This window comes from Saimiri boliviensis, chromosome 11 (assembly GCF_048565385.1).
Source record: "Saimiri boliviensis isolate mSaiBol1 chromosome 11, mSaiBol1.pri, whole genome shotgun sequence".
NCBI classification, from domain to species: domain Eukaryota; kingdom Metazoa; phylum Chordata; class Mammalia; order Primates; family Cebidae; genus Saimiri; species Saimiri boliviensis.
In genome coordinates this window covers 100,032,624-100,054,571 of record NC_133459.1, presented here as the reverse complement: position 1 = coordinate 100,054,571, position 21,948 = coordinate 100,032,624, and the positions used below count along the sequence as shown (strand labels likewise).

General features: G+C 41.7%; 2 protein-coding genes across 8 annotated transcripts in view; one reads left to right on the top strand and one right to left on the bottom strand.

Moving 5' to 3' along the window:
- Positions 1-21,948, top strand: part of DDX20 (DEAD-box helicase 20) — a 61,789-nt gene that overhangs the window by 6,166 nt on the left and 33,675 nt on the right. For 2 of the 3 annotated variants that reach the window (XM_074381249.1, XM_074381250.1), the window contains exons 8-11: positions 551-633; positions 970-1,075; positions 1,187-1,288; positions 12,528-12,586. In XM_074381249.1, the coding sequence (XP_074237350.1) occupies positions 551-633; positions 970-1,075; positions 1,187-1,288; positions 12,528-12,583 (347 nt within the window). In that variant the 3' untranslated portion in view covers positions 12,584-12,586. Of the gene's footprint in view, positions 1-550; positions 634-969; positions 1,076-1,186; positions 1,289-3,718; positions 5,247-12,527; positions 12,587-21,948 lie in introns of those variants that run through there. The other variant, XM_003933460.4, reaches the window with a different exon arrangement.
- The window catches only part of KCND3 (potassium voltage-gated channel subfamily D member 3), a 220,862-nt gene continuing 207,491 nt past the window's right edge, over positions 8,578-21,948 (bottom strand). For 3 of the 5 annotated variants that reach the window (XM_039460916.2, XM_003933465.4, XM_074381251.1), the window contains exons 4-8: positions 18,941-19,042; positions 18,476-18,565; positions 16,392-16,448; positions 14,995-15,242; positions 8,578-14,214 (exon numbers count right to left, since the gene is read on the bottom strand). In XM_039460916.2, coding sequence (XP_039316850.1) covers positions 14,013-14,214; positions 14,995-15,242; positions 16,392-16,448; positions 18,476-18,565; positions 18,941-19,042 — 699 coding nt within the window. In that variant the 3' untranslated portion in view covers positions 8,578-14,012. The remainder of the gene's footprint in view (positions 14,215-14,994; positions 15,243-16,391; positions 16,449-18,475; positions 18,566-18,940; positions 19,043-21,948) is intronic. The other 2 variants (XM_039460917.2, XM_074381252.1) reach the window with 1 other exon arrangement.

Here is a 21,948-nt window from a genome sequence, read left to right as displayed (position 1 = left end):
TTTCACCATATTGGCCAGGCTGGTCTTGAACTCCTGACCTTGTGATCTACCCTTCTCATCCTCCCAAAGTACTGGGATTATAGGCGTGAGCCACTGTGCCCCACCTGTGTTAGCTTAGTTTTTAACCTGTTGGCTTGAGCTTGTTTCGTTATGGTATATCATGAGATACTGGGGAGACTATTTTCTAATGAACCAATATTTTAACTATAGATCACACTTTAACACCAAATTATAAACAGCTAATTTAAAGCATTTTTATTTTCCTAGGAATTGCTAGTTATACTTCATATGTAACTGCAAATAGAATTTATATGCATGGCCTGATTACTATTTAAAATTGATTTTGAATTTCAAGTTGATTGCCTAAACCATATTTTAAAAGATTCTGACTTTGGATCGTAACCTAGATTTGCACAGAAGGACAGAATTTACTGTGGTTGGTGTGTTAAAAGTGTTAAGACTGGGCATTATGATTTTTACTTTTTGTGGATTTGATAAATATGTATTAGCTTAGTTGTTTTTATATGACTTTCTTTTGGGGTCCTTTTAGGCAATATGAATCAGAATCAGCGTCTTGATGCTATGGCTAAACTGAAGCAGTTTCATTGCAGAGTCCTCATTTCCACAGATTTGGTAAATTTCCTGTTTAGTATGTGTGACTAATCTATCTTGACATATTCTTTTATCAGAAGTACAGCTTTTATCTATTATTTTATGTAGGTGTATCTACAAGAATACCAGAAGATAATTATCTTTCTAGTGCTGAGGGAAATGCTTTCTTAAGAATGTCTTTAATATGTTGATCTTTGTCCTTGAAATTAGTCATTAGGAATGAATTTCCTTTTCCTCTGCTCCTCAATATTCTGTGCTTAATTTGGCTCTTGGCTATACTGGAAGAATATAATATGCATTGGTAGCCATGCTGTATAGTTATTGCAAATAGATAATTACTATCTTCTTCAATTCAAGACTTCCCGTGGGATTGATGCTGAGAAGGTGAATCTGGTTGTAAATCTGGATGTACCATTGGATTGGGAGACATATATGCATCGGATTGGCAGAGCTGGCCGTTTTGGTAAATAAAGTTTCAGTGCTTTCTTTAAGGGAAGGAATCTATAATGACAGGTGGGCTTTGAATGTTATTTTTATGGAAATGATTTACTACCTAACATTCTCTCTGCTTTAGGTACATTGGGACTGACAGTGACCTACTGTTGCCGGGGAGAGGAAGAAAATATGATGATGAGAATTGCCCAGAAATGTAATATCAACCTTCTCCCTTTACCAGGTACATTTAATCTGTTTCATTTTGCTGTCAAAATAATTATAGTGGTGATAAGCATAATAAAAATATTAATAATAGCAAACACAGAGTGCTTATGATGTGCTAGATACTGTTCCCAGTCCTGTATGCACGTTAACTCATTTCTCACCAGACTCCTATGAAGTGTGTGTGATTCTTTTGTAGATGAGGATATTTAGGCATAGTGAGGGTAAGTAAAGGTGTTAGAGCTAGCAAGTAGCAGGGAGTGGAGTGCAGGCTAACCACTGGCACATGAAAAATGAAAGGTGGCTGGGCACAGTGGCTCATGCTTGTAATCCCTGTACTTTGGGAGGCCGAGACGGGTAGACCACCTGAGTTCAAGAACAGCCTGGTCAACATGGTGAAACCCTGTCTCTACTAAAAAATACAAAAATTAGCCGGGTGTGGTGGCGGGTGCCTGTAATCCCAGCTGCTCGGTACGTTGAGGCAGGAGAATTGCTTGAACTTAGGAGGTAGAGGTTGCAGTGAGCTGAGATTGCGCTATTGCACTCCAGCCTGGGCAACAAGAGTGAAACTCCCATCTCAAAAAAAAATTGGGGGGGGGGGCGGGAAGAAAAATGAGAGCTATATTACCTCTATTTTATTCGTTAGTGGCTTTGCAATTTGATTTTATTCTTTGATATGAGGAGGGATATTTTACCTCTTTTAAGTTGCTGTGAGGTTAATTCTTGCCATATTCTCCTTCGTTACCATGCAGAAGGAACAGCATCTTTAATTTGAATACTATTTTGAAAACTTTGAGTGAAATTTTTTATTTACATTTTTATTTCAGTTCAGTCATTTGTCCTGCTTCTTAAGAGCCATCTTGGAAACAGTGCATGTTTAAAACTATTAATGATCTCTTAAAAACAAAAAATTCTAAAAAACTCTTTGAGTGGAAATATGGCATGCTTGATGTGCATGTTATACAGAAAATGTGCACTATAGTGTATATTTATATATAGATGTATGTATATATAGATATATACACATATAGCATATACATGACCTTGTAGAATATGGGATATATAGTTACTGAATAAATATAATTGAGTATTTTACTGATTTTATATTTAATTTTATGAAGCTAGATTAAGTATAGATCTGGAAGTCCTGTGTATTCTAGTAGATCTGGGTTAGTAATAACTTTTATGCTCTTTTACAAATCTCTGTAATTGCTCTAAGCTTAGAGTCCTGATTTGCAAAATATCATAGAGTAGATGGTCTTTAGGCTCTATATCAGTTCTAAAACTGTCAATTCTTTCTGTGAAGTTTATTGGTAGTCTCATGTGGGAAAAAAATAGAAAATTGGTAGAAAGGGGTTAAGGCTTCTTGTAGGATTCAGTATCATAGCATCTAGTGATAAAAATAAAAATTGCCTTTGGATACTGGAAAATGATATATTTGGATCTTTATGTAATGTTAACAGAGGCCTGAAATCATGAGAAAATAATACTCATGCTGTTAGGTCTGTATTGGACTGGGAACTTGTGTAACAATAGATGTTCAGATGAGTTTCCTGGGGCAGAACTAGGAGGGAAATTGGCCTGTAGCACTGGGTGAGCAAGGGATATCACCTGAGTAGGAATGAGAGTTTTAATCATAGAATCTCTTTAGCAAAGGATCAAGAGACTTCACTGTAGTATCCAGACCCTTGGGATTTATAGGTAACATGGAGCATAAATAGCAACAACAAGCAACATCTTTGTAAAGCAGGGGCTTGTTACGTCTTGTCTGCATAAGACAAAAATTGATCACACTTTGAAAGGTCTGATTGCTGGAAGCAAATTGTCACACCTGGATGGAACAGAAAATTTAGAGGATTGAAGCCAGCAAATTATTTAAAAATTTGAAATGTCATTGGTGCCATAGATCTTTTTAAAGTTATCTATAGATGACTTTAAAGTCATCTTTTTTTCCCCTATAGAGGTTTTCTTTCTACTGTTAAGGGCAGTGATTTTTCTGTGTTGGAGTATTGGGTGAAATATCTAGTTGGGTGTAAAGAGTTGCAGTTGTAATATTTCGTAGATAAGCTTTGGGTAGCACAATCCATTTTCTAGTATCTTGTTTTGTCAGAGTATAAGGGGAAGGGCTGTGGAGAGGGAGGAGAGAAAAGATGGGAGAATTGCTGCAGACTCTTGTACATGACTCCTAGAGTAAGCTCTTTTTCTAGTGAGGGTGAGGGGAGACAGTGCTTGTGAGTATGGGATGAGGCTTACGTATTTCTTAGGCAGATTTCTCTATTACAAGATTGCTTCGGTCTTTAAAAATATCAATATCTTTATTAAACATTTTAGTATATTTGCATATTTTGTTAAATATATTTGACCATAGAAAACTTTATGAAATCATGTGAAAAACAATGGTCTAGAGTAGCTTGAGAATTTTAATACATTTCTCTTCCATTTTGTGTAGATCCCATTCCTTCTGGTCTGATGGAAGAATGCTTGGATTGGGATGTGGAGGTTAAAGCTGCTGTGCATACATATAGCATAGCAAGTGTACCTAACCAACCCCTAAAAAAGCAAATTCAAAAAATAGAGAGACCCCTTCAAACTCAGAAAGCTCATGGTAACCACATGGCTTCCTCTAGAAATACTTCTGTGTCTGCACTGTCAGCCAAGTCAAAAAATAATACCAAACAAAAGCTTCCTGTGAAAAGCCACTCAGAGTGTGGAATCATAGAAAAAGCAGTGTTAACAAAAGAACTGGGCTGTGCCATACAATCTGAAGAGCAAATGAAGAATTCTGTTCAGACCCCCATTGAAAGCTCCACCAACAGTCAGCACCAGGTCAAAGAAGCTTTACCTGTGCCACTCCCCCAAATTCCTTGTCTGTCTTCCTTTAAAATCCATCAGCCATACACTTTGACTTTTGCTGAATTGGTAGAGGATTATGAACACTACATTAAAGAAGGATTAGAGAAACCTGTGGAAATCATCAGGCACTACACAGGTCCTGGGGATCAGACTGCGAATCCTCAAAATGGTTTTGTGAGAAATAAAGTTACTGAACAGAGTGTCCCTGTATTGGCAAGTAGTAGCCAATCTGGAGACTCTGAGAGTGACAGTGATTCTTACAGTTCAAGAACTTCTTCTCAGAGCAAAGGAAATAAGTCATACTTGGAGGGCTCTTCTGATAATCAGCTGAAAGACTCTGAATCCACTCCTGTGGATGATCGTATTTCTTTGGACCAACCTTCAAATGGAAGTGACACCCCCAATCCAGAGGAATATCAAGAATTACCTGAAATCCAGATCAAATCAAGACAGAAAGAGGGGGCTAGCCAGAGAGCTAAGCAGAGCCGGAGAAACCTACCCAGGCGGTCTTCTCATAGATTGCAGACTGAAGCCCAGGAAGATGGTTGGTATGACTGTCATAGGGAAACACATCCGAGTTTTTCTGATACCTATCAGGATTATGAGGATTACTGGAAAGCTTACTACAGGGCATGGCAAGAATATTATGCTGCTGCTTCTCAGTCATATTATTGGAATGCTCAGAGACATCCAAGTTGGATAGCAGCCTATCATATGAATACCATTTATCTACAAGAAATGATGCATAGTAACCAGTGATATAGGGTATACCTGAGACCATCAGGAACTGTCAACAAGTGATACCTTTGGATATCCATCCTCCTCGATCTCTAGTACAGTGGTATATAGTGGCATTTCTGATAAACTTGAAAAGACTTGAGGCTTTCTACTGGGACACATCTATTTTTCAGATTGTTTTGATTTAGGACACGTATATTATCTTAAGAGTTTTTTTTTTTTTTTTTAAACTTCATCAGATTCTTGAAAGTTAAATTTTGGGACATAGAGCTGAAAGTTTCAGGGTGCCATTTTCTATAAGATCTTCCCAAAAGAAACATTTAAAAACATGACATATATACCACTGCTTACTTAAAAACAATAAAAACAATAGATTTGAGAAGTAATGTTAGTTCACTGTGGAGTTCTTTACAAAGGGCTTGGGCTGCATTTACTTGTATAGAGGTGTGTTCTTGTAGAAATTTGTAGCATGGTAGATGAGAAAATCCTCTTGTTTTAGGTTTAGGCAGGAGGGAATAAACATTGCTTTAAATTTTCCTAAAGGTATTTGATTTGTTCTATTTGCTTCCAGTAAAAATAATTGTTTTTCGTAAAAACAAATTCAGTTAAACATGTTTACATGTTTATTGTTTATCTTTTGAATGTCTTGAGGTTGTGAAAGCTGTCCACATTTTTACTGTGAATGTAAATCGTTGAGGGTCATCAGTGGCTGTCTTATTTATGTTGCTCAGATAGAAGAGCAGCTCTTAATCTTTTGGTTCTTAGATCCTTTTATGAATTAGCTGAAAGCTATAGATTGACCCCAGTTTCTCATTCCATAAATACAGAGTTGTGAATGTAATTTCAAGGGGTTCCTAGACCCTCTGAAGTTCATCTGTACAGTCCAGGTTAACAAGTGACCTGCTCTGCTGTTAGGCTCTGACTTTTAAGTATTTATTGGAAGCTGGAATTGATTCTCTTCAGACAGTTCTCAGTGCATCCTAATCTTGTGTCTTCTAGAAAATTCTCCCGTTTTTACTGCTATTGTTTTTCTGAGCTATGTGTCTGTAAATTATGATTTAGAAAAATATAATTGGAAATTACATATTCTTTCCTTTGGAAGTCCTTTCATGATTAAGCTTTTGGTTCCCAAACCTTTCTGTGAACTGGATTTTTGGTAAGAGAACCACTTGTGTATAGAGATGTGTATTCACTTTTTAAAAGGAAAGCTCTTCTTTCTTGTGTACATGCTTGTGTAAGTAGTATAAAACACTTTCCCCAGGGCTGTTGGCAAACAACCACAGCAATTGTCATTTATTGTCCAACACCTAGATAACACAATTCTAAACTCCTGTTTAACTTGGATTCTTGTCATTTGGATTGGGCAATGTTAGGCTTTTCTTACATCTGTCAGTAGTTTACATTAATTAATAATGTAGATAGCAAATCCATAATTAGGTCCAGTATGTCATTAAGTAGAGATTTTAATTACACATTTAAATAAGACCCTGTCATTGATACACAATTGAATTTACTTTTTCTATTCTTTCCCCTACAATATAGCCAATTTCAGTTTGTCATTGCTAGGGGATTTTAATTAGGGTACTACTGCATCTTAATTAGAGGTGAGGTTACCTACCCATTAGTCTTCAAATTAATTGGATTCTCTATTTTGTGTTTGCGTTTTTTTTCCCCCACTGAAAAATAAGCTGGAGGTGAGCATACGTATAACATACAAAAGTACTAATTGCTTCAATTTCCACAAGCATTTACCAGGAATATGGCAGCTGCCAAATTCTTAAATAACAGAGGTAGCTATAGTGGTGGATGTGGAAAGAATCTTCCCCAGGTTACTATTTGTTTGTGATTTATCTTAGTGTGGGAAAGATTTTTTTTTTTTCTAATTGTCAATCTAGGTGCATCTTTCCATAATCTGTCAGGAACCATTGAAAAGGGTACTTGTCCTGGTTGAGACTGCTGCTACCTACTTTTTAACCTTGTACCAGTCATTTGACCTCTCCTGGTCCAGTTTTCTCATCAATAAAATGAAAGTTGGACTAGGAGATTTTTAGGATCCCTTCTAGTTCTAAGATTTAATCATTATATGACTTATGCTGAAGAAAAGATAGTTTCTAGTTAAGGAAAAGGATAATCAAATTTATAAATACAGAATGCCTTTTAAAATTCAAGTTATGTGGATGAAGGCTACTGTGAATTGGTTAAATGTCTGAATTTGTGAATACTTTTAAATCAATACACTTACTGCAACTATTCATGTTAAGCTGTAACTTGAATTAGGCTGGCAATACTAACATGTAGAGAGGTCTTTGAGAAACCTGCTACTTTGAATAATTCTGAGTTAGAATATCAATTATTTTGGGTGGTTAAAAGTAATATTTTCTCAAGTAGCTTAGGTATTACAGTAATATTTATTAACCTTTTAAAAATGTGGTTTTAAGGCAAACTTCAGCCCCAGAATACTAAAAATAATTGAACATAAATTATAGTACTTGTGGATCACTCTGTGAGACAAGGGAGTACTTTAAAGTTTTAGGTTTTTTTTTTTCCTGATTCCCTTAAATAAAATCTACGTTAGACTTTTAAACGTATGTATTTTTGATAAGCATAGGTGACGTAGAGCTCCATCACAAGGTTATTGACTTGTTTGGGCAGAATGTGTTTCTTTTTTTTTTTGCACCTCTGTGCACAAGCACATTCACTTGACATTTAGTGTGTGTTAATGAAGAAGAAGGCGAACTGCTCAATGCACATCTGGTTTCCAGTTATTTTCTACCCAACAATTATTTGGGCTGTGGGTCTGCAGTGACACCTAGTGGGTGATAAGGATATGAGTATCAATAATTAAAATGAATTTCACAGCTAACTCCTAGGGCCTTTGGGCATCCTGTATTTGTTTTAATGTTCCATTTCTATTACTGTTTTCATCAGGATCTGGTTGTTGTGGGGAAATTAAAAGGATTCTCCTCGTTGTCACATGGTGAGACTACCGGTTGGTCTCGTCACCTGAGTCAGAATTGTTAAGGTTGGAACAGGTTTTCAAGATAACTAATTCAATCCCATTTTTTATTTTTTGGTTTTTTGGAGATGAGAGTCTTACTGTGTTCTTCAGGCTGGACTTGAACTCCTGGGCTCAAGGGATCCTCCTGCATTAGCCTGCCAGTAACTGGAACTACAAGCACATGCCATCACAATTTTCCATTTTTAAGAAGAGGAAACTAATTGAAGCCAAGAGGGAGTTACTGATGCGAAGTCACAATTAAGTGCTAAAACCTAAACTTGAATTCTGCCATCTGATTGCCAAGCTTTCTATAATACCCCATACAGCATTTAATTTTGAGTTTTCTTTTTAGTTTGAGAACTTGGTACTCAGCAGAACCAGTACTCATACAGTCAGATTTTCTTTCAGTAATATGGGGTCAGTCTTCAAAATAGAGCAGTTGATATATAAAACCAAATGCTTTACTTGTTAGACAGTGAACATCCATAAACAGCATACAAGCAAGCAAGAACCATCAGGGATATCATAGAGGAATTGTTTATGTTTACATTGAGGGATGGGATGGGAAGATTACACTAGGCCTTTAATAACCCTTCTAAGAGTCTGTGAATTTTCTTTAGCAAGGTAGAAAGCCAATCTTTGTTCAAATTATTCTTATTTTCTAGTATATACCAGCACCTTTGGGAGGAAAGGAGATTCAGTATTCAAAGAAACAGTCATTTTAGGGTTTGTGGCACATAGTTTGTTTAATCCAGATTGGATACATCGGGTACAGCAGTACTGACTCAATACTGTAAATGATATACATGTTTTAACATATGCACTACAGTTTCAAAAGAAGACAACAGGAAACTCAAGAGTTTTTTTTTTCATAGAAAGTTTTCATGTTTTATCTTCCTGCAGTTTTGTACAGTATATTTCTTCTTTGCCATTGTGATGTTGATAAGCAAAGCCCATTTATTATACGAAAATAGAAAAGAACACACTTGATGTGTCTCACGATGACATTAGTGGGGGGAGGGTGTGACCTCTAAGGAAAACATTACATTGGAATGTCTGATTATCAAAAATATACCATCCCTCCCACCTCCCAGGTTTGTAAAATAGTCCATTGGTCCAAGGAGCCCCCCAGGACTTGGGTCAGTGCCCTACACTGGTTAGAGTGACATCATCCAGTGTAGTTGAGTAACCTGCTAAGATAAATGTCATTCCCACACTTGAGAAAAAACATAGGACATTCTGAATAGAAAACAAGACTTAAAAGGAACCCCTTTAAAGCTGTTTCGTTTTCTGATAGCCACTTTCTCTTAGTTTTAATGATGCTCTTCATGATGCTATTTGGGCTCCATCCAAGGGTTATGGGTCATAATGTTTTTCCTTCATTTAGTCATTTTAAAGTTTTGCAAATAATGAGATTTTATTAGGAAATCAGAAAGGGAAAATAAGTCTGTCACGGTTACCATACCAAGTAGTAGTGTAGAAAGGAAATGAATATTGCCTTAAGTTCACAGCATTGGGATATTTTTGCCTTATAGTTACCTGGTAATTGAAGTGGGGGAGACTTGACAACTGGAATTCATTAATAACCTCAAAATCTAGTGTTAGCTCAACTTTCAACCACTACCTCTGCAAAACTTAAACAAGGAAAAACTCTTAAGTACATAATGTCTCAATGGCCACTTTCCTTCTCTACAATCTAACAAGTAAGTGATATCCTGAACTGTAGGAATCGTATTTTGAAAACCAGATAAAATCATCAGCATATCCACAAGTTGACATTTTTGTTAATCATAGATCAGAATTAACTGTCCACTTTAAGTTCTGTTCAAATTCTGTGTGACTGTAAACTAATGTGTTCAACTGTCACTGAGAGTATCTATTGGTCTTTTGAAAGGGAGTCTATGCAATTAGTCCTGAGCTTGGCACTAGTTATGAAAACAGGATGAAGGAGAAATCGTAGAGAATTTGTTTCTAGAGATCTGGTTCAAGGTGGTTCTGAATTGAATGCTTCCCTCCCCCAAGTCACCACCCTGGAAATCCAGGTATTAAAAATATAAGCAAGCCTCAGAGCAGTGCAACATAATGTGGAGGAAAAATACTAGGACAAGATGTCTTCAGTCCTGGATTGCAATAATGGTTCTGCCACTAATTTGCCATGTGAACTTGTATAACTCATTTAGTTTCTTTCCACATGTTTTCCCCTCTTTGAATCAAGGATTTAGCTACTTTACCTACTACCATCACACGCTGTAGTAAGGACCACAAGGAGTAGAAAAGGTATACTTCAAAATGTCATTGTCCTAGCCTTCTCTTCATTGAGAAGAGAAAATATTTGACTGAGAAAAACTTGACTCTTGTTCACTGATTTCTGACAAAATCGATAGTCCATAGATGGTTCTGTCCAGAGAATGGAGGTTTCCAAAGTATGGTTTGTATTGGTACAGTCAGGTGATTTCCAAGGGCTGTGTCCAAGCAGTATTGACATTTATGTAAGACTGTGTCTCTAATTACAGTATGGGTTCTTTGATGGATCTTCTCCAAAGCATCATTGCTCTGAGAGGCAGTGGGTGTGGTAGAAAATGCATTAGACTAATAGCCAAAAGACTTGTGGTTTGGTCTCAGCTCTGTCATTAAGTGACTGCATGACCTTGAACAAGTCATTTAATTTCTCTGGGTCTCAGTTTTCTATACCGTAAAATGAATGAGATATTCTTAAATATCTTCTAGTTCTGCTATGCTCTTAGTACTATATTTTCTAGGTTCCCATTCATTTCACATTTGAATGTAGCTATTAGGTTTCTTTTTTCTTTCTTTTTTTTTTTTTAACACCCTCCCTCAATGCTGAGTGGGATTGAATAGAATAGGTGGTTTTCAGAATCTTTTATTATGTCAAAGTGGTTCATGAACTATCAAAGCTCAAGAGTCATTGCACCAGAAAGCTATAGGCCCCCAGAAAACCCTGATATCCTGGTATTTCAGTCACTGACCAATGAGTTACACTTATGAAACCGATTCAGCATGCTTTGGACCTTGTGTGTTCTTTCAATACCCTTTAGCAGTGTCATCTGGCTGTGTTCTGTAGTGTAGATGAGCCATTTTCCAAAGGTTGTCCACATTTTTTGGACCAGAAGTGAGCTGAATCTTTTATCTCTGGCTAAGGCTACAATGGAGGATGGAGAAAAAGGGGATGCTCTAATGGTTTTTTAGGAAGTGGCGTGATGTGGGGTCTGAACATGAAATAGAACACAAAACATTCTGTTCATTAGGATCAATAAAAAAACATGGGAAATTGCTTGTGACATGATATTTAACATTTATTAATTTTTGTGGGAACCAGTAAAATGTTCCTTTGGTGCCCTATCAAACAGATCCTTTGTTGAATCTGTCATTATTCTAATCCTGTAATGACCTGTTTTTGAATTCATCACAGGCAGTTTGTATGTGTATGCAACCACAGTCCAATTTACCTTTTTTTTTTTTTTTTTTTTTTTTTGAGACTGAGTCACTCTCTGTTGCCTGGGCTGGAGTGCAGTGGCTCGATCTTGGCTCAGTGCAACCTCTGCCTCCCGGTTCAAGCAATCCTCCCACTCAGCCCTCCAAGTAGCTGGAATTACAGGTACCCACCACCATGCCTGGCTAATTTTTGTATTTTTAGTAGGGATGGGATTTCACCATGTTGGCCAGGCTGGTCTGGAACTCCTGACCTCAGGTGATCTGCCCACCTTGACCTCCCAAAGTGCTGGGATTATAGGCGTGAGCCACCATGCCTGGCCCTATTTACCTCTTTATCTCTTACCCCAGTCAGGCCTTATGAAGTATAACTAAGATACTCAGACACTCCTAATTTTGCTCTATTACTCTTTTTTTTTAAGAGAAAAATTCTTTTCTAGTCACTTGCCTGCTCTCTTAAGTGAAGTTTAGCCTGGTCTTCTAATGAGATGTGTATATGAAGTGAATTGATTTAAGTCTGTATTCTCTGATGTGTTTTGGTTGGTTGGTTGTATACACGTGTACTCTGCAGTTGTAAAGCCTTTCTACATTCTTAGTCTGTAAGCTCAGAGGGCAAGAACCACTCCATTCCCACATCAGGGGAAATCCTTGGGGCCAGACTCAGAGAAAGAACTCAGCTCGTGGTCGATGAGGATAAGAATAAGGAGATAAAGATAGAAAGAAGGTTCCCTCTCCTCTGCCTTCTGCCCACATTCTGGTTAGGTGCCACCTCAAAACCTTTTGACTTTCTCTGCCTACAGGGTCAATCGAGCTGGGGTCATAGGGAAGCCCACGAAGGGCATTTTTAGGTTCCTGGCTAGTGAAACTCATTTACATGTCTGTGGTGGGCAGAGAAATCCTTGGCCTACAATTAGACAGCTAACCACTAAGCTGTAGGATGGATAGGCAGCTCCTGAGGAGCTCATCTATTTCAGAGCCCAGGCTACAGAGACTGCAGCAAGGTGGCTGGGGGCTGGGAAGGGCAGGAAAGGACTTGTCACGAACCCTGAGGCCCACCTACTCTGCTATAAGCAGTGAACGATTAGGAGGATTTCAGAAATGCTATCCCCAGCTCCACCAGCGTGCAAGCTAGTTGACCAGATACGTTGTCCAGGTGTTGAAGAAATAAGCTTCACTCCTTTGCTTGCACAGAGGTGATCAGGCTTCCCCCTCATTTCAGCTATCTTCAGGAAGATCAGGCTGAAGCCTCTTCAGACATCAAGGCGTCTTTCATAGCAGGTAAGAATATCTAGCATCTCTTACTTGCTTTCATGCTTTCAGGCATTTTTCATGAGGCACACAGGCTTACCCTTCCAACAGCTTCTGTGTGGGAGTTGCCTCTGGTGTGACATAGTCAGAGGAATCTTGGTCCTCATACCACTGCCCTTTCTGGAGGAAAATACTCCCAGAGCCTCTTGGAAGGGCTCTTGGATGGGCTTTATGGTGGGTCCTGAAGGAAGGGTCCATAGCAAGGTACTATAATGACTGGCTGCAGCTGTGAGCCCTGGGTTCTTCTGTTCTCCCCTCACTGGCACATACCAGAGTGGACTGCTTCTCAGGTGTTGGCAATTTGTCTTTTCAAGATTCCAGTGTGATAACTCTGGTCATTCCCTATCTTTCCCAGAAACTGAAACTGCAGACACCAGTGGTTCCAACCCCAAGGGAAGGAACTCTGTTCTGTGAGGTAGACTTCCCTCACCCCTAAACTCTCCCAATTTTTGCTTCACTCTGTCCTCTGCAATTGCATTCACACAGATAGAACTCCAGGCACAAGTCTGTTGTGCGTGGCAGTGATGAAGAAGGCTTTACTGATGTGTTTCAGGATCATGGGATCCAGGTAGAGACAGATGGCTGGACACAGAAACAGCCCGGGGTAAGCAGAGAGGTACAGAGACAAGGGAGACAGGGACAGACAGAAGGTAAGGATTGCCGTGTGGTCACTTGGCAGCTCTGTGCAGGTCAGCTGGGCAGTGGGGGCCCAGGCTCAGTTGACCTCACCCACCTGGGGGAATGGAGAGAGAACTCAGCAATAACTGACTTCTTAGCCTAAAAGCTTTTGCTATAAAAGGAGAAAAAAAAAAAATCCCTCACAAAATTCATTGTTTTGGTTCAAAGGTGTTGGGTCCATGGAGAAAAACATTTCACAAAAATCCGTTGGTGTTTTTGTTTTCCACCTTTTCCCATGAATAAATATTATCCATTAAGAGCCTTGAAAAAGGTGCTTAAATACACAGTGTTATATTTTCTTCCTGTTTTGCTTGTGACAACTTGGCCTTGTTGCTGCTCTTGGTCTTGTATTTTCCTCACTGGGGTCTCCAGAAACGATTGTTATTTGGTCTGAGTCTGAGGCTCCTCCATCCAGGCCCTGTCCTGGCACACAGCCTACATCCCCCACTGGCCCATCCCTGACCCTCCCACCCTCCCTCCCTTCCTCTGGCCCCAGTGAGATGCAGTATCACAGGGCTATGTCCACGCTAGCAGCATGAACCTCAGGTGCCCCTTTGCTGCCTCTTTTTCCTTCCAGGCACAAGTCTCAGTGCTAGGGGTACAATGAGGCAGGCAGAAATAGCGGGGAAAGGGGGAGGGAGTGGTCCCAGTGGCCACCCACCAACATGCCAGTCCCCTTCATTCCCCACTACCCCCTCTGGCCCTCTGTCCAGTGGTTTTACAAGGCGGAGACCTTGACAACATTGCTGGCTATGGAAGGAATGTTCGTGTTGGGGCCTGGGCTGGCAGGGGGTGGCCGACTTTCCCCCTCTGGGGTTAGCGCTGGGGGGGTGGGGATGCTGATGATGGCTGTGGTGATCTGGGATGTTTTGCAGTTTGGTCTCAGTCCGTCGTCTGCTTTCAAATTAAGGCTGGAGCGACTGGGATAGAAAAGAGTGAGTTGATGATGGTTCCTGCCGGCCAGCGTCCCAAACCTTCCTTGACCCCCTACATTTCTTGCTCATGTAACTAGGAGGATATTTCGTTGTCCCTCTGCCTTTTGTAATCAGCTTGTAATTACCCATTCTAATTATTATTCCTAAACTGCTAGCAATTACAAAGATGGGAATATTGGACTTTGAATTTCAGAGTGTACATTTCCCCCCCAGTGACTGTTTACCTATCATTTGTGGCATTTGGCATTTGCATTCCCTGAATTCTCTGCAACCCATTTGGAGGTAGTGGTAAGTGGCCTAAATATAAGCAGAGAGGGAGGGAAAAGTCCGTCTCTGGGATTCAAAACCAGCCTAGGTTAAGCCATGAGTAACGCAAATATGAAAATGGCTTCTTGAGAAAATGACTGGTCCATTCCTTGTACCAGAGCAGGTTATTTTTGTGTATCTATAGACACATTATTTTACATGCGTATATATATATATATATATATATATATATATATATATATATATATAATTCTTTTTAAAGTTTTTTTTTTTCCCCTTGTTATCTAATCCCATTTTCAGCCTAAACTGCTGTAGTACCTACTGCAACAGCACATGAAGGGCCTTTGGGTTACCTTGCACGGAAAGGAGGAAAGTAGAGGGGCTCATGCATTAGATAAGAGGAGTGCCTAGATGATCCTCAAGGTTCTCCTAATGCTGCGATTGTCTAGTTCTGTGATGACTCAAGCCTTTGGGGGTGATGGGATGGAAGCCACCCACCTGGTAGTGAGGGAGGGCTGCTCACTGCCCTGGATGTGGATCGTGCTGAGCTCTTGCATGCTACGCAGGCGAGTAGCTGGCAGGTTAGAATTGGGCAGGTGTGTGGTCTTCTTACTACGACGGGAGCAGCAGGTGGTAGTGAGGCCTGCGTGGCTGGACAATGAGGGACTTCTTGTGGACGGATAGTTCTGCATTGAACTCTCCATGCAGTTCTGCTCAAACATCTGCTCATCAATAAACTCGTGGTTCTGTGGGAGGCAGAAGGAGAAGAAGTAGGAAAAGGTGGTAGGGAGGAGATAGGTGAGCTCCTATGCTCTGTGTGCTGCCTGTCTCTGATCTGGACCTTTAAGGAAGGCCTCCCAGCTGCCTGGATTACAGATAAGCATTCAGCAGGGGTGATGTCCCATGGGCATCCAATGAGGACAGAAAGAGAATCATATTGGCAGCCTTGGGCATCAGCTCAAAGGGTAGGGACTCCAGTTGTGAAAACATGATGTGACACATACTCCACCTACAGCTTTGAGCTGAAGGGATATAGAGGACACGGAGGGATTCAGTGGCATCATCACAGCTAGATGCAGAGGCTTTACTTTCCAGGCTCTGTACGGGATGTGCCAGAGGTGGCAGATAAAGGAGTCACTGACTGTGGGTAGTAGTTATGCTAGGTTGTCTTTCCTGGATTTAATGAATAAGGGCGTGACAAAAGCTTTTAATCATGAGGGTCATTCACAGAATTGGGAGGGCATTGATCCTGAAGGCCAATTGATCCAAGGGCAAACTGTTAGGAATAGAGTTTCTTTCTTTCTTTCTTTCTTTTTTTTTTTTCTCCCACCTGATTATGGGCTATGAGTCCTTAATATACAGGATTCCCTAGGTCAAGTGTAAGCATGGGAAGGGATTTCTAACTGTCTCCTGACTGGAGGCCATTGGGATGGGGTGTCGCTGAACCCAGGATAACTAAAAAATGGCTGTTTGGCCAAGGTGACTACAAATCTATGGCATTATTGGTCTGGCCAAGGCTGCCAGAGTGAGGAGAACATCTGAAGAGAAATGGCATGAGAACGGAGTTCAGAGAAAGACCAGCCTGGCGGCAAATACCAGGGGTCCCCACGGAGCTGGGAGGTGGCACATGGAGAGTCACAGGACATCAGCACTGGTGCCATGTTCCACCACGCCCCTGGGGAGGTCCAAAGAGGGAACTGGAAAGATAGTTGGGTGGTTCAGCGCAAGAAACTAGAAGCCTGAGCTGGTGCTGGGTGTGACAGCAGAGGTAGGAGGAGCCCTGGAAGAATCAGCAGCACATGCACACGACCGGGCCAGGGGGTAAAAAGGAGAGAATCCACAGACTCAGAAGTATCAGAGAGAAAAACATCAATTGAATTTTTAAAAAGTTATACCTTGATGGTGGAGGTTCGTACAGATAACAGGGGATCATCCACAAGATAGGACAACCCCTACAGGACAACATGCCAACAGAAGATAAAAACACCATTGATTGTACATTCCAGCATTCCCAAGCCAGTTTTGACATTCAATCTCTCGATCCCAGCATTCCACCCCTTGAGTCCAGCATTCCACCCCTCATTCCCGACATTCTGCCCTCTTCATCCCAACATTCCACCCTTTAGCCCCAACAAGACCCTGCTCAATCCGAACATTCACCCCTTCCATCCCAACATTCTGCCTCTCCTGTCTCAACATTCCATCCCTTGAGCCCAACAATCCTCCCTTAAAATCCAGCATTCCAGAGCTTTAATCCCAATATCTCATCCCCACAATCCAACATTCTTTCCCTCAAATTCAGCATTCCATCCCTTCAAGGCCAGCATTCCATCCCTCAATTCTAAAATCTCATTTCTTTAATGCCAACATTCCATCCCTTCAAACCCAAATATTTTCACCCATATCCTTTCAATGTATACATTCCACCCAGCACATGCAACTTGGAAAGGGCAGTTGGGTCTGGGCCTATCCCTTTGGCAAGCTCAGAGTCTTTGAGACAAAGTCTAGATATGAATATAGGTTCTTTATGATAAATCCTGTAAACTAGGGTTTGCAGAGCACCTTCCCATTTTGGAAGTCCTTATTAGGTTCAGCTGTCATCCAGAGTATCTGCATTTGGCTCAGATAGAGTCATCTTGGCCGGGCATGGTGGCTCATGCTTGTAATCCCACACTTTGGGAGGCTGAGGTGGGTGGATCACAAGGTCAGGAGATCGAGACTATCCTGGTCAACATGGTGAAACCCCATCTCTACTAAAAATACAAAAATTAGCTGTGCATAGTGGCACACGCCTGTAGTCCCAGCTAATCCTGCTGAGGCAGGAGAATTGCTTGAACTTGGGAGGTGGAGGTTGCAGTGAGCTGAGATCACACCACTGCATTCCAGCTTGTAACAGAGCGAGACTCTGTCTCAAAAAAAAAAAAAAAAAAAAAAAAAAAGAGTCATCTAAGCCAGGCATGGTGGTGTGCACCTGTAGTCCCAGCTACTTGGGAGGCTGAGATAGGAGGATCATTTGAGGCCAGGAATTTTAAGACCAGCCTGGGCAACATAGCAAGATTCTGTCCTGGCCCCTCACACCGATAAAAGGAGTCATCTAACGTTTATTCTCTCTACATCTGGGAGGCCAGGATATAGAACATCTAGAATTAGGACGTTCCTTCTTAGTGTACTGAGCCCTGACTATAGACTCTTTGGGGAGGAGGTTCTAGAAAGGAACAGGAAGGCTTTCACTTTGTTTCTCTTTGGCTTTTCTACCCTGACCTCTCTTCCCTGTCTACTATTCCTAGCACTTTCTGCCAAGGGTCCAGGGTTGGCCCCACTGCCCTTCCTTTCAGTCTGATGGTTAGGCACAAGCATCATTCCAACTCCAGCTGTGGCACCCTAAGCCATGGCTCTGTTTTAACAGTCAGGCTGTTAGCATCTGGACTCCCTGAGAACCGCAGGGTGATTGGGCAGGGGTGGGGTTGAGGGGAGCAGTACTGATGAATCTTGGCTGGAGAAATACATGCACTGCCTCCTTCATACACTGTCCACAGGAGGATGTAAGGAGCCAAGGGGCCCACAGGCTGCATCAACCCAGCCCCAGAGGCAGGACAGAAATCAACACTCTTCTCCACTGTCCTATACAAATTCAGCCCAAGCTTTGAAGGGTAATGCCCATCAGAAGTTAGAAACTGATAGGCAGAGCCCTAAGTCCTCAGAAATCAAGAAATGGGCTGTGGAGAAGAGTGTGGGGTATGTGGGAGGCTGGGGGAGTGACCTCCTCAATGCTCCTGCAAAACAGAGCTGGCCTCCCACCCTGCTGACCTTGCCCCACTCCTCAGGATCTTCCATCTGAGGGCCGATAGATCTCATCACTACCTTTTGGATCTGAAGGGGACAGGCTTTGACTTCTGTCCCAGAGTGAAGATATGAATACAGCCTTAGAAAAGGGTCAGGGTCAGTGAGGAAAAGGAGGTGGCAATGGGCTGGGACTCACAGTGGTTTTTTCCAGGCAGTGCAGCAGGTGATGATGCTGGCTCTCGATGAGTGAGGTGGTCTTGCCCATGTGCTCCTCTTCTGGGGTGCCCTAGTGAAAAAAGAAGAGAGACTGGTAAAAAGCTGGTGGCTCTTCCTCTCTGCAGCTCCTTCATTTCTCCACTAAAGTTCAAAGGGTAATAGAAAAATCAAAATTTTGTATTTGACCAAATTTCAGTGTCAGCATTGAACATGCTAGCCTTTGGGCCCAGGGGCCCTTGGTCTAAACCTGGTTTAGAGGTAGTGGTGACAATCCTATGGGAGAGGTGTGTGAACAGGGGGGCTGCTAGCTCAGGAAAGTTTGGAAACATATCCTCCTTGGGGTTCCTACTGGGGCTCTGGGGTGGAAGCGCTGGTGTCCCCGGAAAGAGAAAACAAGCCCATCTGTCCCTTGACGTTCCCTAGCCCAGGCCCTCTAGGCACCTACCGTCAGCTCCAGTGCCTCGTTGAGGAGCCCGTTACGCTTGCTGTGCAGGTATGCATTGGAACTGCCTGTTTTGGCCACACGGATCCTGGCAAGGCGGGCCTTCTGTGATTGGCAGAGATAATAAAAGAATGAGGGAAACCGTGATACAGAAAGACAGCAAGCCTGGTGACACCCGATGAAGGGGATGAGGCTGTTTCTCTCCAGCCTCATGCGTCTCCAGTTATAGATCCAGGGATTTGGTCTGAGACGTTGTGTACCCACTTTGTACAGCTTGGTTGGGTCAGAATTCCCAGGAGTTTCCACTCATCTCTCCAGCCTGAGTATAATCCTGGCTGGAGAAATATCACTCATCCAAGCTCTCTACTCCCAAAGGTTTCATGACCTTTATCTACTCGGTATTGCAAAATGCCATGTGCTATACAGTTGGGGTATTTCTTATCTCTAACTAGGCTGCAAACTCCTTAGAGGAGTGTATGTGATAGCTGTCCCAATTCTCCTCTAGGGAACAGTACGGTTTTCTGCATATAGTAATTCCCTAAATATGAATTATGAGAAAAGCAAGGCATGTGCCTATGTGCCCTTCAATACTTCTTAACTCCTCTGCAATTTTTTTCTTAGCACTTATTACTAGGTAATTCATGTTCCATGTATTTATCTTCATACTTTCTCTTTCTCCCCGCCAAAATGTAAACTCCTCACATTTCCACTGAAATGTAAACTCCAAAGCAGGAGTTTTTGCCTTATTTGCTGATGTACCCCCAATAAACAGTAGGTTCTTAATTTTTAAAGTTAATAGGCATATTTACAATTGTATGTCTTTCTTTGGGAGTGGATTCATGCATGTGTGTGTGTATGTATATATATATATGTGTATATATATATATATATATATGTGTATATATATATATATATATATGTGTGTGTGTGTGTGTGTATGTATATATATATATATACACACACACAAGGATGCAGGTGCACACCACCATGCCTGGCTTAGATGACTTTTTTTTTGAGACTGAATATGTGTGTATATATATATATATATATATATATATATATATATATTTTTTTTTTTTTTTTTTTTTTTTTTTTTTTTGAGACTGAGTCTTGCTCTATCACCCAGGCTAGAATGCAGTGGTTCACTGCAACCTCTGTCTCTCAGGTTTAAGTGATACTCCTGCCTCAGTCTCCTGTGTAGTTGGGATTACAGGCACCCACCATCACACCTGGCTAATTTTTGTATTTTTGGTAGTGACGGGGTTTCACCATGTTGGCCAGGCTGTTCTCAAACTCCTGACCTCAGGTGATCCACCCACCTCAGCCTCCCAAAGTGCTGGGATTACAGGTGTGAGCCACTGCACCCAGCTGCATGTGTATGTTAATATATGTTTATTTTGCTGTGCATGACAGTGGGAATGAGTATAGGTACATGTCAGAGTTGACCGGGTATGTGTAAGAAGGGAGATGGGACACATTTCCACACACTACTTGGCTTTAACTAGGACAACTGAAACTCTCCCCAGTTCCAACCTGGGAAGCCTTCAGCAGAGGAAGGTCCACTGCAGGAGGGCTGCATGGTATCTCAGTACAAGCTCATCTCTTCTGCTTGCACAGGGAGAAGCTGAACGTATTACACATGCTGGCCGCCCTTCTCCCTCCTAATGACTGTAATCAGTGTCGCCATGACAGTAGCACAGCTAGAGAGAGGACTAAGGAAGGAGACTGAGAAGGAGAAGGAACTGGGTAGAGGTTTCCTGCTGGTTTAAAAAAATGCAGCTTGAGGTTTGGACTCTGTAGATCTAGTTATAGCCTCAGGCTCTTGCTGGAAGCAAGAACAGCCCACAAGGATCACAGACCTATCCTGAAGTAAAAGGTCCCTCCTCCTTGTTCCCTCCAAGCCCACATGTGACTTCAGCATGGACTCTAAGCAGGAGAAGAGTCCTAGGGAAATTGTGGCAATTTCCTCTTCTTGTCACCCACTCCCCAAGTGTCCTGCTGGGCTGGTTCATCTGCTCAAAGGAGGCCATGGACTCAGGGGTTCAGGTGGTCAACAGAAGCACAAAGGACGTATGTCTCTTGCTTCCTGGGAAGTATCTCCTTGCAGAAACAATTCAACTCCCTTCCCAGGCTTCTAAATAGGGGGAAGAGGCCAGGACTTGAGCCTGAAAGGTCTTCCCCTAAGTCTGAGGAAGACTGCTTCTCTTGATGAAGGAAAGAATAAAAAGGGGAACCTGGGAGAGAAAGGATGATGGCAAATCAGCCCTATCATTCCTCCCCTCGGCAAGCAGAGAACATTCATTCGTGAGCCAGGACAGTTCTACTCCATGAGAATCCTGCCCCAGCCCTCCCCTTGGCTAGATGTTTACATTCAAGCCAACTCCTCATCATTTGAGGATGTGGCTGCATTTCCTTTGGGTGAGTGCTGGGTATTGAGAGTTTCATATGGAAATCCAATTGTGTCAAGCTCATTAAAGTCTTACATAATTTGATTGCACCACTTGGAGCCAGACCTTTCTCGTATCTGGGGTCCGTCTTCATTAGTTTCTAGAGATGAAAGATTCTCCTGTTCTTTTTTGTGGCACTTCTTTTAATCTTATCTTACCCTGGGCTCTATTAAAGCAACAGACTGTCATATCAAATGCACTGGATCATTTAATCACTTCCCACACAGGATAAAGAGGTTTGCAATGGATTTATAGAACCATACCCAGCATGTGAAATTTGGTGGGGCTCTATGGCTTGGTTTTGAGCTCTTGGGGGCTGGGGCATGTGGCTTATGCATATTTTTATCTCTAGCACCCAACACAGGGCTTCGCGGTGAACAGGTTCTCAAGCAAAGTTTATGATGGCTGAGGAAGGAAGATCCTATGTAGATGGCTGGACGGCCATGCTTACACAGCCACTGTAATGGGCCCAATCCTTGTGTGGACTACTCAATCTCACCCTCTTCCATGGCATTAAAAACAATGTGGGAGTTAAAAGAGAGCTGGGAGATCATCCAGACCAAT